Source organism: Odontesthes bonariensis, chromosome 15, assembly GCF_027942865.1.
Source record: "Odontesthes bonariensis isolate fOdoBon6 chromosome 15, fOdoBon6.hap1, whole genome shotgun sequence".
NCBI lineage: Eukaryota > Metazoa > Chordata > Actinopteri > Atheriniformes > Atherinopsidae > Odontesthes > Odontesthes bonariensis.
In genome coordinates this window covers 25,118,106-25,133,921 of record NC_134520.1, presented here as the reverse complement: position 1 = coordinate 25,133,921, position 15,816 = coordinate 25,118,106, and the positions used below count along the sequence as shown (strand labels likewise).

The following is a 15,816-nucleotide window of genomic DNA, read 5'->3' as shown; positions in this document are numbered from 1 at the left end:
CCCAAACATGATCAACTTCAGATGAGGCTTCCACGATACATAGATGGACATAAATTTCATATTGAAAAACAACGGCTATAATCAAGAAACAATTCAATGATCACATCGATAATCTTAAATCATCATTCAAAGTACTTAAAATAAAATCTATTGAGAGCATAGAATATAGAGTTTGTTTTTCTTTAACTAGTTTACTTGAGATTATTGTATCAAATGCAGAAATATGTCAATGAAATCTTTCTCTGGTTTCTACAATGTCTGATCAGAGATTAAATTAAAATCTCAAAATCCTTCCGTAATCCACTCCTGTCTGGCTGTGATGGCGTATTTCCAGGTCTCAACAATCTGGGAAAGCTGTAGATTTTCAGGCAAGTTTTGCTCCACGTGCAAAGGAACCTCCACTTCTTTCAAGTCCATGTAGATTTCCATACCTTCTTTTACACTAAGAAAAAAATATATTTTTTTAACATTAACATTACTTTCTCTGTTCCGTTCAAGGCAATACATGAAGGTTTTTATCACTTAAATTTACTCTTGAAAATTAGTAATAATCTTAAAGGTTTTTACACCCTGGTTAGATAAAAGATAAGTACACTGAGGATACATAGAGGACATTACCCAGTCCCCTCCTAATATAAACTGAGTTTGTATGTCCTCTGTATTATGAGGAAACAGTGCCTCACCACTTAGGGTGAGACTGTGTAGATAATCTGCAATGTGACGAACAGATAAAATGAGAAACCAGTGTGTTGAGAAGTTAGTAAAGGTCCAGATTAGCATATTTACAGATCCGCATTCACTTAACGAGAAAGAAGTTGTGAGGTCATATTCTGACAAGTTTTAAAGGCATGACAATTTTTATGTCTTGGTAAAAAACCCTTTTAATGTTTAACTTGGACACACACTGATGAGTTTTCAGAAGATGTACCGCTGCATGAGGAGTTCCACGTACAACCTCTCTGAAGCTGTGCCACTTTCTTACCTCCAGAACGGCTTATAGACGTCTGTGGAACGCTGGCGGCCCAGATTCAACAGGATAAACTCATGCATCTCCAGCAGCCATTGGTCCATCTTGCCCTGGGACATGAAGCCTTTCAGTTCAGTCTTGTTTTTCTCTGTCAGGGGCTCCTGGTACTCAGCTGGATACGACGAAAATGGCTCCTTGTTGAAGAAACATGAGGACAGTTCATACGTATATATTTATTGGTTGTAGAGTGAAAATGAGTAAAAGATGAAAACGATGACTGAATTAAATATGAAATACTGAAAGCAGTGACATTTAAATGGCATTCACACAGTAGGTCATCGATATAAAGATTTTATGGGATACTATTATCCTGCTAATTCAATTATTTTTAGCAGCTTTTAAAAAGTCCAAAAAGCAATGCAGGAAAATTAGCTTATAAGTACCTTTTTGAGATGCAGCATGCGCTCAGATTTGAGGGAGGAGAGCAGTTGCCATAGAGAAATACAATGTCCGAGGTTGCATCTGCCCAGAGTCTGAAACAAAACATATTCAAGGAATACATCTGTTCCTTACATATCTATATATTTTTATTGGATGATTATCTAAATCCATCCATCCATCCATCCATCCATCCATCCATCCATCCATCCATCCATCCATCCATTTAACATAGGTCTGCACAATGCATCAAAAACATGCTGTTAACATATTATCCATCTGAGCAATATCAACACCACAAAGACATTTGGACAAATCACAGGCATATTAATGAGGGCTGCATTCCACTTAGTTCTGCCCACATGCAAATAGGTCCTTGTTATTACACTAGAAATTAGTACCGTATTCGTTTTCCTTATGTTGTGCAGCCCAAATTCACGTGTACTGACCTGCAATATATGACCATCAATGTTTTGGCCCATCTTCAGTGTGTCCTTAAGGTAAGTGACCAGTTGCATTTTGGGATCACCTCCAGTCATTGAGAGAAAACTCAGGAGCAGCTCCACAATTTTGAGCACCTCACACACCTCATCGTAATAATCCAGTTCTCTGGACAAGATGTTCCGGGTCAGAGAGGGAAGAGCAATCTGAGGGAGAAACAAATTGTCAGTAAACATTTGAGTTATAATCTACCCAAGTTGACACATGATGCGCATGAAAACAACTAGATCATTTTACAGTTTGGACAAGGTCACTCTATTTTCTACGATGAAAAATGAAAGAATAGGCTCCCGGTATGAATACAGTTTTTTTTTTGGTACTTTACCTGAGGTACTTTTACTTTAACAGTTTTGAAAATGGTTTCATAGTCTCTCTCTTGTGTCTTGACCAGAGTGGGAATTCCCTAAAATAAAGCACAATTTAGAGAAGTTGGGAAATATGAAAAACAAGATGAAAAATAAAATAAAAAACAAAACAAAACACCAGTATCAATAAAAGAAAAATAATGAGAAAGAAACAAAGAACAAATACGATTTCCTCGGTGAAAATCTCTCAATTTGCTCTTTTCCAACACAATAAATTTCTATCGTTAGTACTGTGCAACAGATGTCAAACTAATTAATACACCTGCTCTGCTGTTAGATGAAGCTGACACAATGCCACTGGTGTAACAGGGTCTGTGTTGCTTTGTGTGATGCACTGTGTGAGATTAAATCTGCTGCTTACCATAGCTGGTGCACCGTAAAGCTTGTGTTTTAGTTTATGGTCATTGATTTATTGAGTTTAACTTATCATAAAAAAATATATAAAATCACAAAAAAAGTAAGTAAAAAAGTAAAATTCTCTCTTTGTTTTGAAAATGTTTGATCAGAGTGTAACTAAAACCTTGCTGCACCAGTTTAAAATTTGGTACCATGTTGATCATGCTTTCTGTCACCTATTGGACAAGAGTTTGACTTATAATGAATTTGATAAATTGAGACCTCAGAGCTGGACTCTAAGCCTTAGCTTAGACTCACTGTGCGGGTGATGAGGGGTTTTCCCTGCAGGAGGTGGGTGAGGATCTGCTGCTGAATGCGGGGCAGATCATACTGTGATATTGTCTCATGACCACGCTCCAAGCTGTACTGGCAGTTGGATAAAAGCAGTGGAAGCAGGTCCTTCTCCACATCATAGCAGATCACATGCTGCTCCATTAGCTCTTCCAAGCTCACCTTGTAACTGCTGTTGATGTCATGATACAAACATACATTTTTATTCCCGTTTTGTTCAAACCAAACAACATCAACATTACAGATTAACCTCGTTCTTGATTGCAGCTAATAAATTATCCCCATGAGGGTCCCTATGATTTGTTATGTGTCAAACTCTGCAATTTGAATCCATGTTTTCACACTGTCATCTGTGCACTGAAATGCACCACCTACACATGTCAGTAAGGTTAAAAACTTATTTGTAATGTTGGTGTTGTGTGTAGCGCCACATAAGATTTGCACCTGCTGTCCTCTCCAGTGTGATTATCCACAGCGTTCACTAGCTCATTCTGTAGTGCCACCAGATAGCTAACCAGCCCTGTGGCACACAGGCCTGCACCCTGTCGCCGAGGCAGAAGGTACTCCAGGTTGCTGCTCAGGTCTAGATCGTCACTGCAAAATTCCTCTGGGATTTTCATCTCATCTATTTTTGAAAAGGGGTAACAAAATATATAACAGCATGTAATTAATGTGATGTTTAATCCAACTGCACATGAAGAGCTACTATTTCAAATTAATTTTCACCACTTTTAACTGCATCTGTGGTATGCACACTAAACAAGTTAAGTTTACTTGTCCAGAAAGATTTAAATGATTGTAGAGTATGGGAGCTCTAAGAGTTTCAGCAGATTATAATCAGAGGATTATATTAAGTAGATTTTGATTACAATGTGAATTCAAACTGTATGGTTTTGCTAAGGTCTTTAAAAAGAGTGAAACAACCAAAGAATCATAACATACAGAAAAACCGAACAGAATCAGAGTGGACCTGGAAAGGTGTGATTGCATCATTGTGACCGACTTCATTATGAGTTTTTAACAAGACAAAAGCTTAATTTTTCTTTGAAGAATCATTTTCCAGGAACTAGGGTGTTTCAGAGAATCCTCTATTCAACCATCTCCATTTACAACTTAAACGTGACACTCAAGGATAAATCTTTTGAACAAGAAAACTGAAATGGGAATTTAATGATCACAAACTAAATTGAATTTCATGTTGCACAAGCACATGAAATTGAATCCAGTGGGGAAATTGAATTACCTGGTGGGGCTAGTCACACAAAGCAATTCTGATTGGTTGAGTATTTCTATCGTGTTATTTCCACCTTTCTGTCTCAGTCATTTTTATAATTAATATCTACCAAAGCTAGTAACCTTGTAGAAATGTGTAACAAACTGTTTTTGAGTTAATGCACTTCCTTACTTCACAGCTGTGTGCCTGTGTAGTGTGGTACCTAAACAGCGGCGAGGCGAGGCATCTTTTTTTCTCGTCATGATACGACTTCCTTTTTCTAATCTACATTGTTCTAATAACAGCAGTAGAAATGCAAAAGACTGAAATAATCTTTCTGCTTCTTGAAATGCAGCTTTGTAGCATTTTAGTAATATGTTCTTTGGTTTAAATGCATCTAAAGACGATGATAAGAGTTTTACTTACTGCTGGTTACAGATACTCTTAGAAGATTCCAGGTTTTCAGGAATATGTTTATGTGCTTTTCATACCATTTCCTCATTCCTGAAACAAAAATGTCAGAAAAAGTTTAACCATAGATTAGAGAAAGAATGAGAAAAGAAAAATAGTGCATAAAATGCCTGACTGACAGTTGTTAACCATGGTATTTTAGCTATGTGTGAGGTTAGTACAGTTAGAAGAGGGTTTTGGCCAATTAAATGTTAACATTTCTACAGAAACAACAAATGGATCGTCATTGCTCTGAGATAAAGCAGCTTTACCTGTTTGTTTCTCAATGAACTCTGCAATGGAGCCCACTATCTGTTCAGATGCGTTCTGGTACTTTCTCACCAAATGTTTCTGTAGGACAAGAATGTTTGGTAGGAACTTAATCTGACGAAATTCTCTTTCCTGAAAAAGAAAAAGACACAGTAAGTGGCAGAAATGCACAGTTTGTGTACTTTGTCATTAACATAAATGCCCTTGGTACATCTTTGGTCATTTCTAATTGAACTGATCAGCACTAAAGACTGGCTCTGAAGAAAAACATTTTTCCCCTCAAGATTATTAGCTTTGTAGGGGTTGCAGGATAGGTTAACTGGTGGCTCTAAATAAAATTGTTTGGTTGTCTATCTTGACTGTAGCTCAGAAGGTCAATTCAAATGACATTGACAGGTTTGTCATTTGTAGTTTGATCAGATCTTAAGTCTGAACATAAGAAAACCTTGTGGAGTCTCCATAATCCAAAAAGGAGCCCCATTTCAAACCTCAGGACAAAAATCTACAAGAAGTTTATAAACAATCAGGTCAGTAGTTGTCAATTTGTTCATCTCTGGACCAAAGAGCTGGATAAAGAATTGGACAAAAGCCCTTCTGCATTTTATTTCTAATATAATATTACCTTCTGCAGGAACCTCCAAAGCAGCCGTAGTTCCTCCTTTTGATCGTCAAATTCTACAGTGTGTGTGAGGGTGAGCAATGAAAGCCTCTCCCTGCAGCTCCACACTGCAGAGCTGTGAACCTCAGAGGTCTGCGGCAGCGATGTGAGGAAAGAACAATCACCGAAGGTTATCCTCATAATGAAGTTTGAAGATACACGGGAGTCGTTTCTGATGCTGTCCTTTGCTTTTTGCAGAAATTGATCAAGATCCTAATCACAAAAAATGGTAATAGTTATCATATTTACAAAAGCAATATAAACTATTTGTATTGTTCAACAGGAAATGGTAAAGATTTTCAGCAATACTGTAAAAAAGATCGTAAAAGAACCGTGAGCATGATGAAAAATGATCAGTTTCTCAAAAAAATAAACAATAATTAGATGATCTGTGAAATCTTCTGGAACGTCAAGTGTTCTATAAATAAAGGATACCTACATCTTTTACATGACGGTTTTCTACCTTTTTTAAATCTCATAAAATTCTTACTGTCAATTATTCTGACATTATTACCTTTAATTTTGGTGTTATGATATCTGTAGCCATAGTCGTCTCCCAGCTGTTTCTGGAGGTTTTAGTTGGAAGGTAGGGATCTATGTTATCTAGATAAAGTCAAACAGAAAATATCTTATCTTATTGAAAATACATCAAACAATCTTAGAATAAACCTAATCTACATTCATTTATACTCAAATATCTATACATTTGTATCATTCTTTCCTGCCACAGTGGTTATTAATCCAGGCATATACAACATTCTTAATTGGTGTGCGTTTGATTAACTGAGATCTCAGAGTGACAAGTGACTAATGGACTGCTTACAGTGATCGATCTGCAGTGGCCTTTGCATTGATTGGAGAATCAAATGGACAGCTGTAATGGTGTCATCTGGTCCTTTTCCCAGTGCCTGTGTGAGCTGATCCAGGTCCTTTATTATGTGTTGAATGAGAAACAAGCAAACATCCTCCACAGGTGGCTGGATAATCTGTTGGATAGACTGAAACAAAAAGACAATAGGTAATGTTAAGGTTAGTTTTCAAAGAGAACTTACAAAATGATTAGAGTTCATTATTACAATTGATTGTTTTTAATCTCATTTTACACATAAATTCTGAAAAAATGTTGGTACTTAATTCTCTTGCAAAGTTACCAGTCACTACATGGACAGTCCAACTACACAGTAAAATGCTGCAGTAAATCATACGAAAAGTAAAAGATAAATAGACTGTACTTATATAGCTCCTTTCTAGTAGCTGATTACTCAAAGTACTTTTATGCTACAAACCCCATTAAGAAACTCATACAGCATTTATTTCTCTATGCAGTGCTTTTTCTTCATCACACACATTCACACATGATGGACCTGCAATAACACTGTCCCTGAACTCCACACAGCTTTTTACTCAAAGACAGTTTCTCCACATTTAAAAAAAACCTTCTAATCTCATTGTTTAAAAGGGTATTTCCCTTCAGCTCACTTCAGACTTCTTTGAAGCTCCCAGCAACATGGCCAAATGTGTCGCCAGCCTGACCAGAGTGAATGGAGTAAGAGACATGGTTTTGGTGTCTAGAGCATTTGTGCTGTTTCTCTGCTCTGAGTCTCCCAAGATGTGACCAGGTCTTGTGCCATCCCTAAAACAACAAATCATTGTCAGTCAGTTAGTAATGCAAGTGGCTTGTGTAAACGTAACCATACATGACATTATCTAGAATAAACAAGTTTAGAATGTGCTCACATAGGTACATCTGTACATCTTTGGTGCAATGAGCTTTGTACTGTTAGCCTTTGATTTTTTTGAAAATAAACTAAAAAAAAATGATAATAAGAAAAATACAGCTTTCATGATCAAATACAGTTTGATCATGAAATTTAAGAAAATGCTTGTGTTTGTGCCTGTGCTTGACACTCACGGCTGTAACTCAGCTGGTTTGAATCCATCCAAGGCTTTATGATGTTCCCCTCCAACTTCTTCACCACATTCCAGACAGTTGCCTCTCTCCATGGGCATGCCACACTGCAGTAGAAGATGCCAGATAATATATTTTCACCACTTACTGCCAGTAATCACTGTGAAAAGATAACATAAAAATAGCTTACCTCATCAACGAAGCATGGATGATTGTTTCGGCACACTGGAGAAAACAGTGAAACAGTTAAAGTGGGTTTCATTTTCTGAATTATTGGAACACAGATCTAAGAATGAACATGTTATCTTGACTTTTTCAGTGTGTGTCTTGATGCAAAGTCAGAGCAATACAGCTTACCCAAAACTATCATTCATTATGCAAAGAAAACACAATTTAAATGAAAATGCAATCTAAAATAAAAAGAATAATACGTACCATACCAAGTGACCCTCCCAGAGCTCTGTGGTATAGCTGCTTGGGCAATAGCCACCAAGTCATCAGGCATCGTCGGTATAAAAGCCCTCTAACAGGTTAAATAAAATGAAGGTGGCATGAGGTTCACATCAAATCAGGTATTTGGTTACTACTTAATCAGTTATTAATTGAAATTATTTTTTCTTCAAGTTGTCAGATCCTGATTAAATAATCAGTCAGATTTACACAATTTGCTTTAAGTGTTTAATTCAATTTCTGCCTTGGAGCTCTATATTGAAAAAAAAAAAAATCCCCTTCAACTGAAAACAAACCAAACACTAGATTATGTGGAGTGTTGGTGAATGTCAGGAGAGGGAGATGAGACATATTTACCTGCATATTTTCAGGAAACAGACCAAGCTGCTTGAGTGGCATCAGTGGGAGATGGTTCCCTGTCAGAAGTACTGCTGCTAGATGGATGACCAGCTCAATGACCGTGTTGTCTAGATTGGTATGATCAGGTTTGATTGTCAGGGAACCCAATCTGTTATGAACCAAGTCTGAGGCAAAGTCCCTGACTTCTTTTGTAGGCAGATATGTTGAGCCCTGAATGAGGTCTCCAAATGCTTGGCATTGCTACAGGAAAGACAAACATCAGCAAATAATGTCAACAAAAAAAGATTTTTATAGCATCATTAAAAACATATGAGATCAGCTAAAATTTTCTTCCACAAGTGTTCCAAAAGAATAGGATGCTGTGTATTTAATAAATAAAAGCAGAAGGCAATGATTTTATAAATCTTTTTAACCAATGTTTTATTCACAATTATGACTGATTAGTAGGGCCACATTTAATAAAAATAAAAATTCAAGAATAAATTACGAGAATAGTCATTAAATATGGCGAAAGGCCCGTTGATGCATCCACTGATAACCCTGCAGTCGACCACTTCCAGCCATTTCCCCTACCACAAAAGCAGCGATTTCCTCCAAGTCCGCTTGGTTCTTTCTGCAGAAAAGATGCATTTTCCTGCATTTTCTTTTTAAAGTCCTGATACTTATGATAATGTGATGCTGATATGCCAAAAGATTAAGTAGCTCCTTGTTTGTGAAACCTATACTAAAGTACAATTCCACGAAATGCTCCACGGCCTCATTTTTACAACTCTCCTCCTCTAAAACAACAGGTTAGAATATTTATGACTTTATTCTCGTGATTTATTCTCACTTTTTTTTTTTTTAATGTGGCCCTAATACTCTGTCGTACACAATAGAATATATAAAAACACATCAACGCTTTTATCATTATTTTTAAGTGTTCTTTTTTTCTTCCAAATTCTATACAGTGTCACGTCTTATTTGGAATTGGCAGAAAAAAAACATATCCACTTTTTTTTTTCTTTCTTTTTGTAACCCAGGCATTACATTTCCTCCTTTTGGAAAGCTTCAAGGATCTGTTTGCATTATGCAATCAAACCTCTAAGATTACTTCAAACTTCATTATTTCATTAGCAGACACTGCTAAAGGTGGAAAACATGCTAGGAACAAAATGTTTAACTTGCTTTTAGTTCCAAATAAGGCAATATCTTTCATTACAACTGATCATTCATAGTAACTGATCTCTACTAGCTCTTAATTGAGAATTTTACTTCAGTTTAGGAATAATATCCAAATCCATGTTGTCCTAAATTTATACACCTAGAAACTCAATCTATACACCTAGAAACTACCAACCAGGCCAGAAATCTGGGTGCAGTGATGGACTTAGACCTAAATTTGGAAAAACACATTAAGGCAGTAACAAAGTCAGCCTACTATCACCTTAAGAATATATCGAGGTTAAAGGATCTGATGTGTCAGCAGGACCTGGAAAAACTAGTCCATGCATTCATCTTTAGTCGGCTTGATTACTGTAACAGCATCTTTACAGGTCTACCTAAAAAGTTAGTTAGACAACTGCAGCTCATTCAGAACTCTGCTGCTCGAGTCCTCACTAAGACCAAAAAAGTGGACCACATCAGTCCAGCTCTGAGGTCTTTACACTGGCTGCCTGTCCATCAGAGGATAGACTTTAAAGTTCTGATGCTGGTCTATAAAGCTCTGAATGGTCCAGGACCAAAATACATCAGTGACCTCCTGACCCAGTATGAACCTTCCAGACCCCTCAGGTCATCTGGATCCGGTCTTCTATCAGTTCCCAGAGTCAGAACCAGACATGGAGAAGCTGCATTCAGCTTCTAAGCTCCACATGTCTGGAACAAACTCCCAGAAAGCCTCAGATCAGCTGAAACACTCAGTGTGTTTAAGTCCAGGTTGAAGACACAACTATTTTCAGCTGCGTTTGAATAAAGATCAAAACTTAATCACATTTTAACTACTGATTTTATCTGATTTTATCTATTGTTCTTATTTCTTTATTTTTGTTTAAAATTTAAATCATGCTTTTTATTTCTACTGTTTTAATGTCTCTGTAAAGCACTTTGAATCGCCTTGTAGTTGAATTGTGCTATACAAATAAACTTGCCTAAATGAGATTAGGACATGTATTTCTCATTTAACCTGGATGCAACTTCTTGTCTCCTAAATGGTCTTGTTTTTAATTTGTTTCTACATATGTGCATTTCATCTTTGGTCATACCTCAGGAGTAGGATGAAGACTTTTGTTTGTAGATCTGTAAAGAGTTGTAACCTCTCGGAAAAGAGCCAGGAGGATAAACACAGTCCGACTTCTTGGGGAGGCTCGAAATCTCTAAATCCATCAAAAACAGACAAGAATTTAATTGTGTACAGCTCGTTGTAGTTCTATGGCAATAAAATAACTCAGAGGTTTTGGCAAAGAAACAAGCATAGAATTGATAAGAGATTTAAACTTCCCACATACAATATGAGTTTTACGAAAATGCTATGACAGCAATGGGTTGGTCGAAGATTTGGAAGAAAGTGCACGGAACATCGTAGCAGAAAAGAAATACCTCGCAGGCTTCTTCTATTTGGTTGACATTGCAATCCACTACTGCCTTGGCAACTGCATCCCTGACTGCTTCGTATTCCTCTCCATACACAAGATATTGGTCCATATGACCCCCATCTTCATTCTGTTTACAACATAAATGGGGTTAGAGTGCAAAATTATGTTAAAGTGTACAAATAACTTGATTTAAAATAAATCTGCATGGCCTCTCAATGGCCTGGTCACTCTGCAGTCAATGAATATTGAAAACAATAATTAACTGGGACACATTTTATACCAGGAAATGGCCCCATCACTTGTATCATATAAGACTGGTGACAGGTTTACTTGTTTTATTTGATTACTTATTTGATAAGTTTTGTATCAGTCTTGCTAATGGGTGGCTGCATACCTGCATCTTGATCTCTTCAGGGAAAAGCCAACTGAACTCCGGTTGTTTTGCCAGTCCTTGGACAAACTCTACACCCTGCCTTTCACTCATCTTGCGAATCAGATAAACACGGTACCAGTCATTACCACTGTCCTCACAGAGCTTAATCACCATCTTCAGAAAGTCATCAGCTCCCTCTGGGACACTGTTGTCTGAAACATTAATAGTAAAAGTAGTTCATTATATGTTACTTTTTGGTGCGATCCAATGGAAACTGTTTGCAATAATGAAGTTATATCTCACCAGAACATTTGTCACAGATGAGCTGGGCAGCCATGGTGAGGGTCAGACGCAGTCGGGCAATGTGCTGCAGGAGATGAATGGAGACTGTAGCTGGGGCAGCTGTAACCTCAGTAAGATAGTTGTGAATGAATTGTGTCTCATTCCTGTAAAATTGTTGCGTTTCAGCCTCGTTAGTTTCCAGGGGCAGTTTCTCCCACAGTGAGTCCTGCAAAAACAGAAAGTAAGTAAGTAAGTAAGTAAGTATTATTTATTTATATAGCACCTTTCTCAGACAATGAAGGTCACAAAGTGCTTCACAAGAAGTGCACGTAAAATACAATAAAAGTCGACAATAAAAACATACAGTTATTAAAAAAAATAAATAAATAAATAAATAAAAAAAATAAATAAAAAAAAAATAAAAAATAAAACAAAGAAAGTGGTCATAAAAACAGCCAACACACTGCTGTGGTTAAAAGGCTTGACGACACAGATGGGTTTTAAGTCCACTCTTGAAAGCATCCACTGTATCAAGCGAACGTAATGAGAGTGGAAGATCATTCCAGAGCCGCGGAGCGACGGCCTGGAAGGAGCGATCTCCTCGGGTCTTAAAACGAGTACGAGGGACCAGGAGAAGATTTTGGTCCTCTGACCTCAGCCTTCGCGAGGGAGTGTACGGACACAAAAGGGCTCTAATGTAGGAAGGAGCCTGACCATGGAGAGCTCTGAAAGTCATCACCAGGATTTTAAAATTAAAACGAAAAGCCACTGGAAGCCAATGAAGGGACTTAAGAATGGGAGTGATATGGGCCCTTCTGTTTGTGCGGGTCAGTAACCTCGCTGCAGAATTTTGGACATGCTGCAAACGAGACAGCTCCTTTTTGTTTAGACATGAAAACAGGCTGTTGCAATAGTCTAAACGAGAAGACACGAACGCATGGATTATCAACTCCAGATCATTCTTGGAAACAAAACTTCTAAGTTTTGAGATATTCCTGAGCTGATAAAAACAGTTTCTTGTCAGCTGCTTTGTATGATGCTCCAGTGACATCTCTCTGTCAAAGATAATGCCCAGATTTCTAAGGCTTGATTTAGCAGACAAGCTCAGATCACCCAAGTATTGCTTGATTCCTGGGATTTCATTGTCAGGGGCAATAACCAGCACCTCAGTCTTTTCGGAGTTTAACTGCAGAGAGTTTGCGCCGAGCCATTGTTTTACTCTCACAAGGCAATTCATTAATGAGTTCAGTTTGTGGATCTCAGAGGACTTAAAAGAGCAGTATAGCTGGATATCATCTGCAAAGAGATGATAAGAAACACCAGCAAACTCCTGGAGAATTTTACCCAAGGGAAGGACGTAGAGCACAAATAAAATTGGTCCCAAAACAGAACCCTGGGGCACTCCACACAGCAAATCTGCAGAGTCCGAAGTGAACTGGTTTGCAGAGACGCTAAAGGTCCTACTCGACAAATATGAGGTGAACCATGCTAGTACAGGACCAGACAGACCAACCAGGTCACGCAGTCTTGTTAACAAGATTTCATGGTCAATGGTATCAAATGCCGAAGAGAGATCCAGCAGGACTAAGACAGTGCATTTCCCAACATCCGCAGACATCATAATATCACTTGACACTTTGATCAGAGCAGTTTCCGTGGAATGATGCTTGCGGAAACCAGATTGGAAAGGGTCAAAGATGTCAGAATTCTCTAAAAAAGATGTGAATTGTTCTGCGACCACCTTCTCTAAGAGTTTGGACAAGAATGAAAGTTTCGAGATAGGCCTGAAATTCTTTAGAACAGTGGGGTCCAGATTCGGTTTTTTGAGAAGCGGTTCCACAAAAGCATGTTTAAAAGAGTTGGGAAATACACCACAGGACAGTGACATGTTTATCAGCTTGGTAACCCAGGGGCCAACGACTGTAAATACTTTTAAAAATAGTCCAAAAGGAACAACATCAGATGGACAAAAAGATGGCTTCATCTTGGTTACCAAAGCTAAGATGTCATTCTGTGTTACAGACTTAAAAGAGGACCAACTTTGACCAACAGGCTCAGCAGCAACTGTGTTACCCAAATAATTCATTGGAAATGTAGCCTTAATGTCCTGAATTTTGCAGACGAAGGACTTTAAAAAATCATTGCTGTCTGCCTTGCAAAAAACAGGGGTAGTGGGAGCGACGGGGCATACAATAGATTTGATGGTGTCAAACAGAACCTGGGGTCTTTTCTTATTCAAAGTTATCAACTGACGAAAGTATTCAGATCTGGCATTCTTTATCATTTCATTTAAGGAGGAAATAAGTTCCTTAAAGTGCAGTCTATGGACCTCAAGTTTAGAGGACTTCCACAAGCGCTCAGTTTTACGACATACTCGCTTTAGTTCACGAATATTGTCGTTGGTCCAGGGAAAAGTAGTCTTCCTAGTCACCAGATTAGATTTGGCAGGAGCAACCTGATCTAAGATGGCCTCACAGTGACTATTAAAACTAAAAAGAAAGCTGTCCACATCATGGCAGTCAACAAACAATTTGGAATCGAATATTGAAGAAAACCCTTCAGCTGTATTCTCAGAGAAAATGCGCCTCTGAGACCTAATCACAGAGGGCTTCGGTTCAGGGGTAAAAAATACATCAAAAAGAACACAGTTATGATCACTCATGTGGACGTCCTCCACAGAGAGATTGGCGACATTTAGGCCAAGAGAAAAAACCAAATCAAGGGTATGGCCCTTTTGGTGGGTGGGACCAGAAACATGCTGCTCAAAATTAAAAGTTTCTGTCAAGTTTAAAAGTTCAGAGGCTTCACTAGAAGTGCTGTTGTCAACGTGAATATTAAAATCACCCATTAATAAAACATTTTCTAACTTTATTATTGAAGATAAAAAGTCACTAAAATCCTTTAAAAAGACAGCAGCATGACCAGGAGGGCAATAAACCAGCACACAATAAAAACAGTCTGTAGATCCCACCTTGACCATCTGAGATTCAAATGAGGAGAAAGTCTGCATATTCATCATCTTGCAGGTGAAACTGTCTCTGAATACCACCGCAAGGCCTCCTCCGCGACGCGAGGGGCGGGGCAACCCAAAGACCGAGCATCCATCAGGACAAAGTTCATTTAGATGAATGAACTCACCTTCTCTCTGCCAAGTCTCCGTAAGGAACAGGAAGTCAAGGTTTCGCCTGCTAAAAAGATCATTTAGTGAAAATGATTTGTTTGCAATGGAACGGGCGTTGAAAAGACCGAGTCGGGACGAGGATGACGTCACAGACTTTGGTTTTGCTGGACACAGCGGGATTTGCCGAAGGCAAGAAATCTGGTCACGTGGTCTCCAGCTGGGTCGGTAAGACAGCTGATTTGTGTCTACCGTAAACATGGAAAAGCAAGATGACGAAGTATCCCACCGCTCGTAATCCCAACGATGCACTGTGTCCCAAACACCTGCGAGGTACCTGGAAAAAAGCGGCGAAGGCGCACCATCACAGCGCCCATCGAGGAGCGGAATTAGCCGCAAACACCTGGCACGGTGATCAGGACCGGCGGTCCGTAAATGTGGAACGCGTCTGCGTTTAACCTGGACGCCGGACCTAGAGCCACGTTTCCTCTGTTTCCTCCACGATGCCCGAGACAGCAACACGTACTCAGGTGAGTCCGGTGAGCAAACAAAAGGGGGAGGAAAAGTTTGTTTGTACTTTCCCCAGTCAAAAAAGAGGGATTCCATAGACTCCTTTATACCAAAAAGAGAGCTACGGTCATAACTAAAAACGGCAGAAACGCATCCATTTGATAATCGGGCTGATATAACCACATATATGACATGAACAATTAGTATAGCTTTGCATAGGAGACGAGCAGTGGCGTGGCCAGAAACAGGCGCCATCTTAGCTTACTGTCACTTCAACCAAACTATCTGCAACTACCAAATACCAATATCAGAGACTTTTGGTGCATCTGCTCTCCTCACTTCTCCTGATACCCTCCTTTCCCATTCATATACCACTGAGTAGCTAAATACTGTGCTATATTTTGAATTTACAGTAAATACAATAATCCCTGCCAACATTTTTGGAGCTTGCATTATAGACACTCAAAGCAGAAGTTTTTAATTTTGTGGTACTTAATTTATAGCTAATCATGTATTGCATTACTGAATGACATAAAACAGAGATATTCTTACCTCCAAGCAGTTGATGTATAAGGCATAGAGTTCTGCTTTATCCTCCACAAATCTGCTGTTTTCTACTGCTGACAAATGCTGCTGCAGATAGTCCTTGACTTCATCAAAGCTGAAACAGTAATGTTAAGTGTAAACTGGAT

At 38.5% G+C, this 15,816-nt stretch overlaps 1 protein-coding gene across 1 annotated transcript in view; it reads right to left on the bottom strand.

Annotated features, from left to right (window-relative positions):
- Window positions 1-282: 282 nt before the first annotated feature.
- LOC142399984 (E3 ubiquitin-protein ligase rnf213-alpha-like) overlaps window positions 283-15,816 on the bottom strand; it is a 48,073-nt gene continuing 32,539 nt past the window's right edge. The window contains exons 30-51 of the mRNA XM_075484545.1: window positions 15,677-15,785; window positions 11,518-11,722; window positions 11,236-11,426; window positions 10,846-10,968; window positions 10,512-10,622; window positions 8,266-8,508; window positions 7,894-7,981; window positions 7,649-7,683; window positions 7,462-7,565; window positions 7,029-7,182; window positions 6,373-6,547; window positions 6,064-6,152; window positions 5,514-5,762; window positions 4,894-5,023; window positions 4,598-4,675; window positions 3,403-3,583; window positions 2,926-3,130; window positions 2,232-2,309; window positions 1,855-2,052; window positions 1,411-1,500; window positions 983-1,161; window positions 283-442 (exon numbers count right to left, since the gene is read on the bottom strand). Coding sequence (XP_075340660.1) covers window positions 283-442; window positions 983-1,161; window positions 1,411-1,500; window positions 1,855-2,052; window positions 2,232-2,309; window positions 2,926-3,130; window positions 3,403-3,583; window positions 4,598-4,675; window positions 4,894-5,023; window positions 5,514-5,762; window positions 6,064-6,152; window positions 6,373-6,547; window positions 7,029-7,182; window positions 7,462-7,565; window positions 7,649-7,683; window positions 7,894-7,981; window positions 8,266-8,508; window positions 10,512-10,622; window positions 10,846-10,968; window positions 11,236-11,426; window positions 11,518-11,722; window positions 15,677-15,785 — 3,175 coding nt within the window. The remainder of the gene's footprint in view (window positions 443-982; window positions 1,162-1,410; window positions 1,501-1,854; window positions 2,053-2,231; window positions 2,310-2,925; window positions 3,131-3,402; window positions 3,584-4,597; window positions 4,676-4,893; window positions 5,024-5,513; window positions 5,763-6,063; window positions 6,153-6,372; window positions 6,548-7,028; window positions 7,183-7,461; window positions 7,566-7,648; window positions 7,684-7,893; window positions 7,982-8,265; window positions 8,509-10,511; window positions 10,623-10,845; window positions 10,969-11,235; window positions 11,427-11,517; window positions 11,723-15,676; window positions 15,786-15,816) is intronic.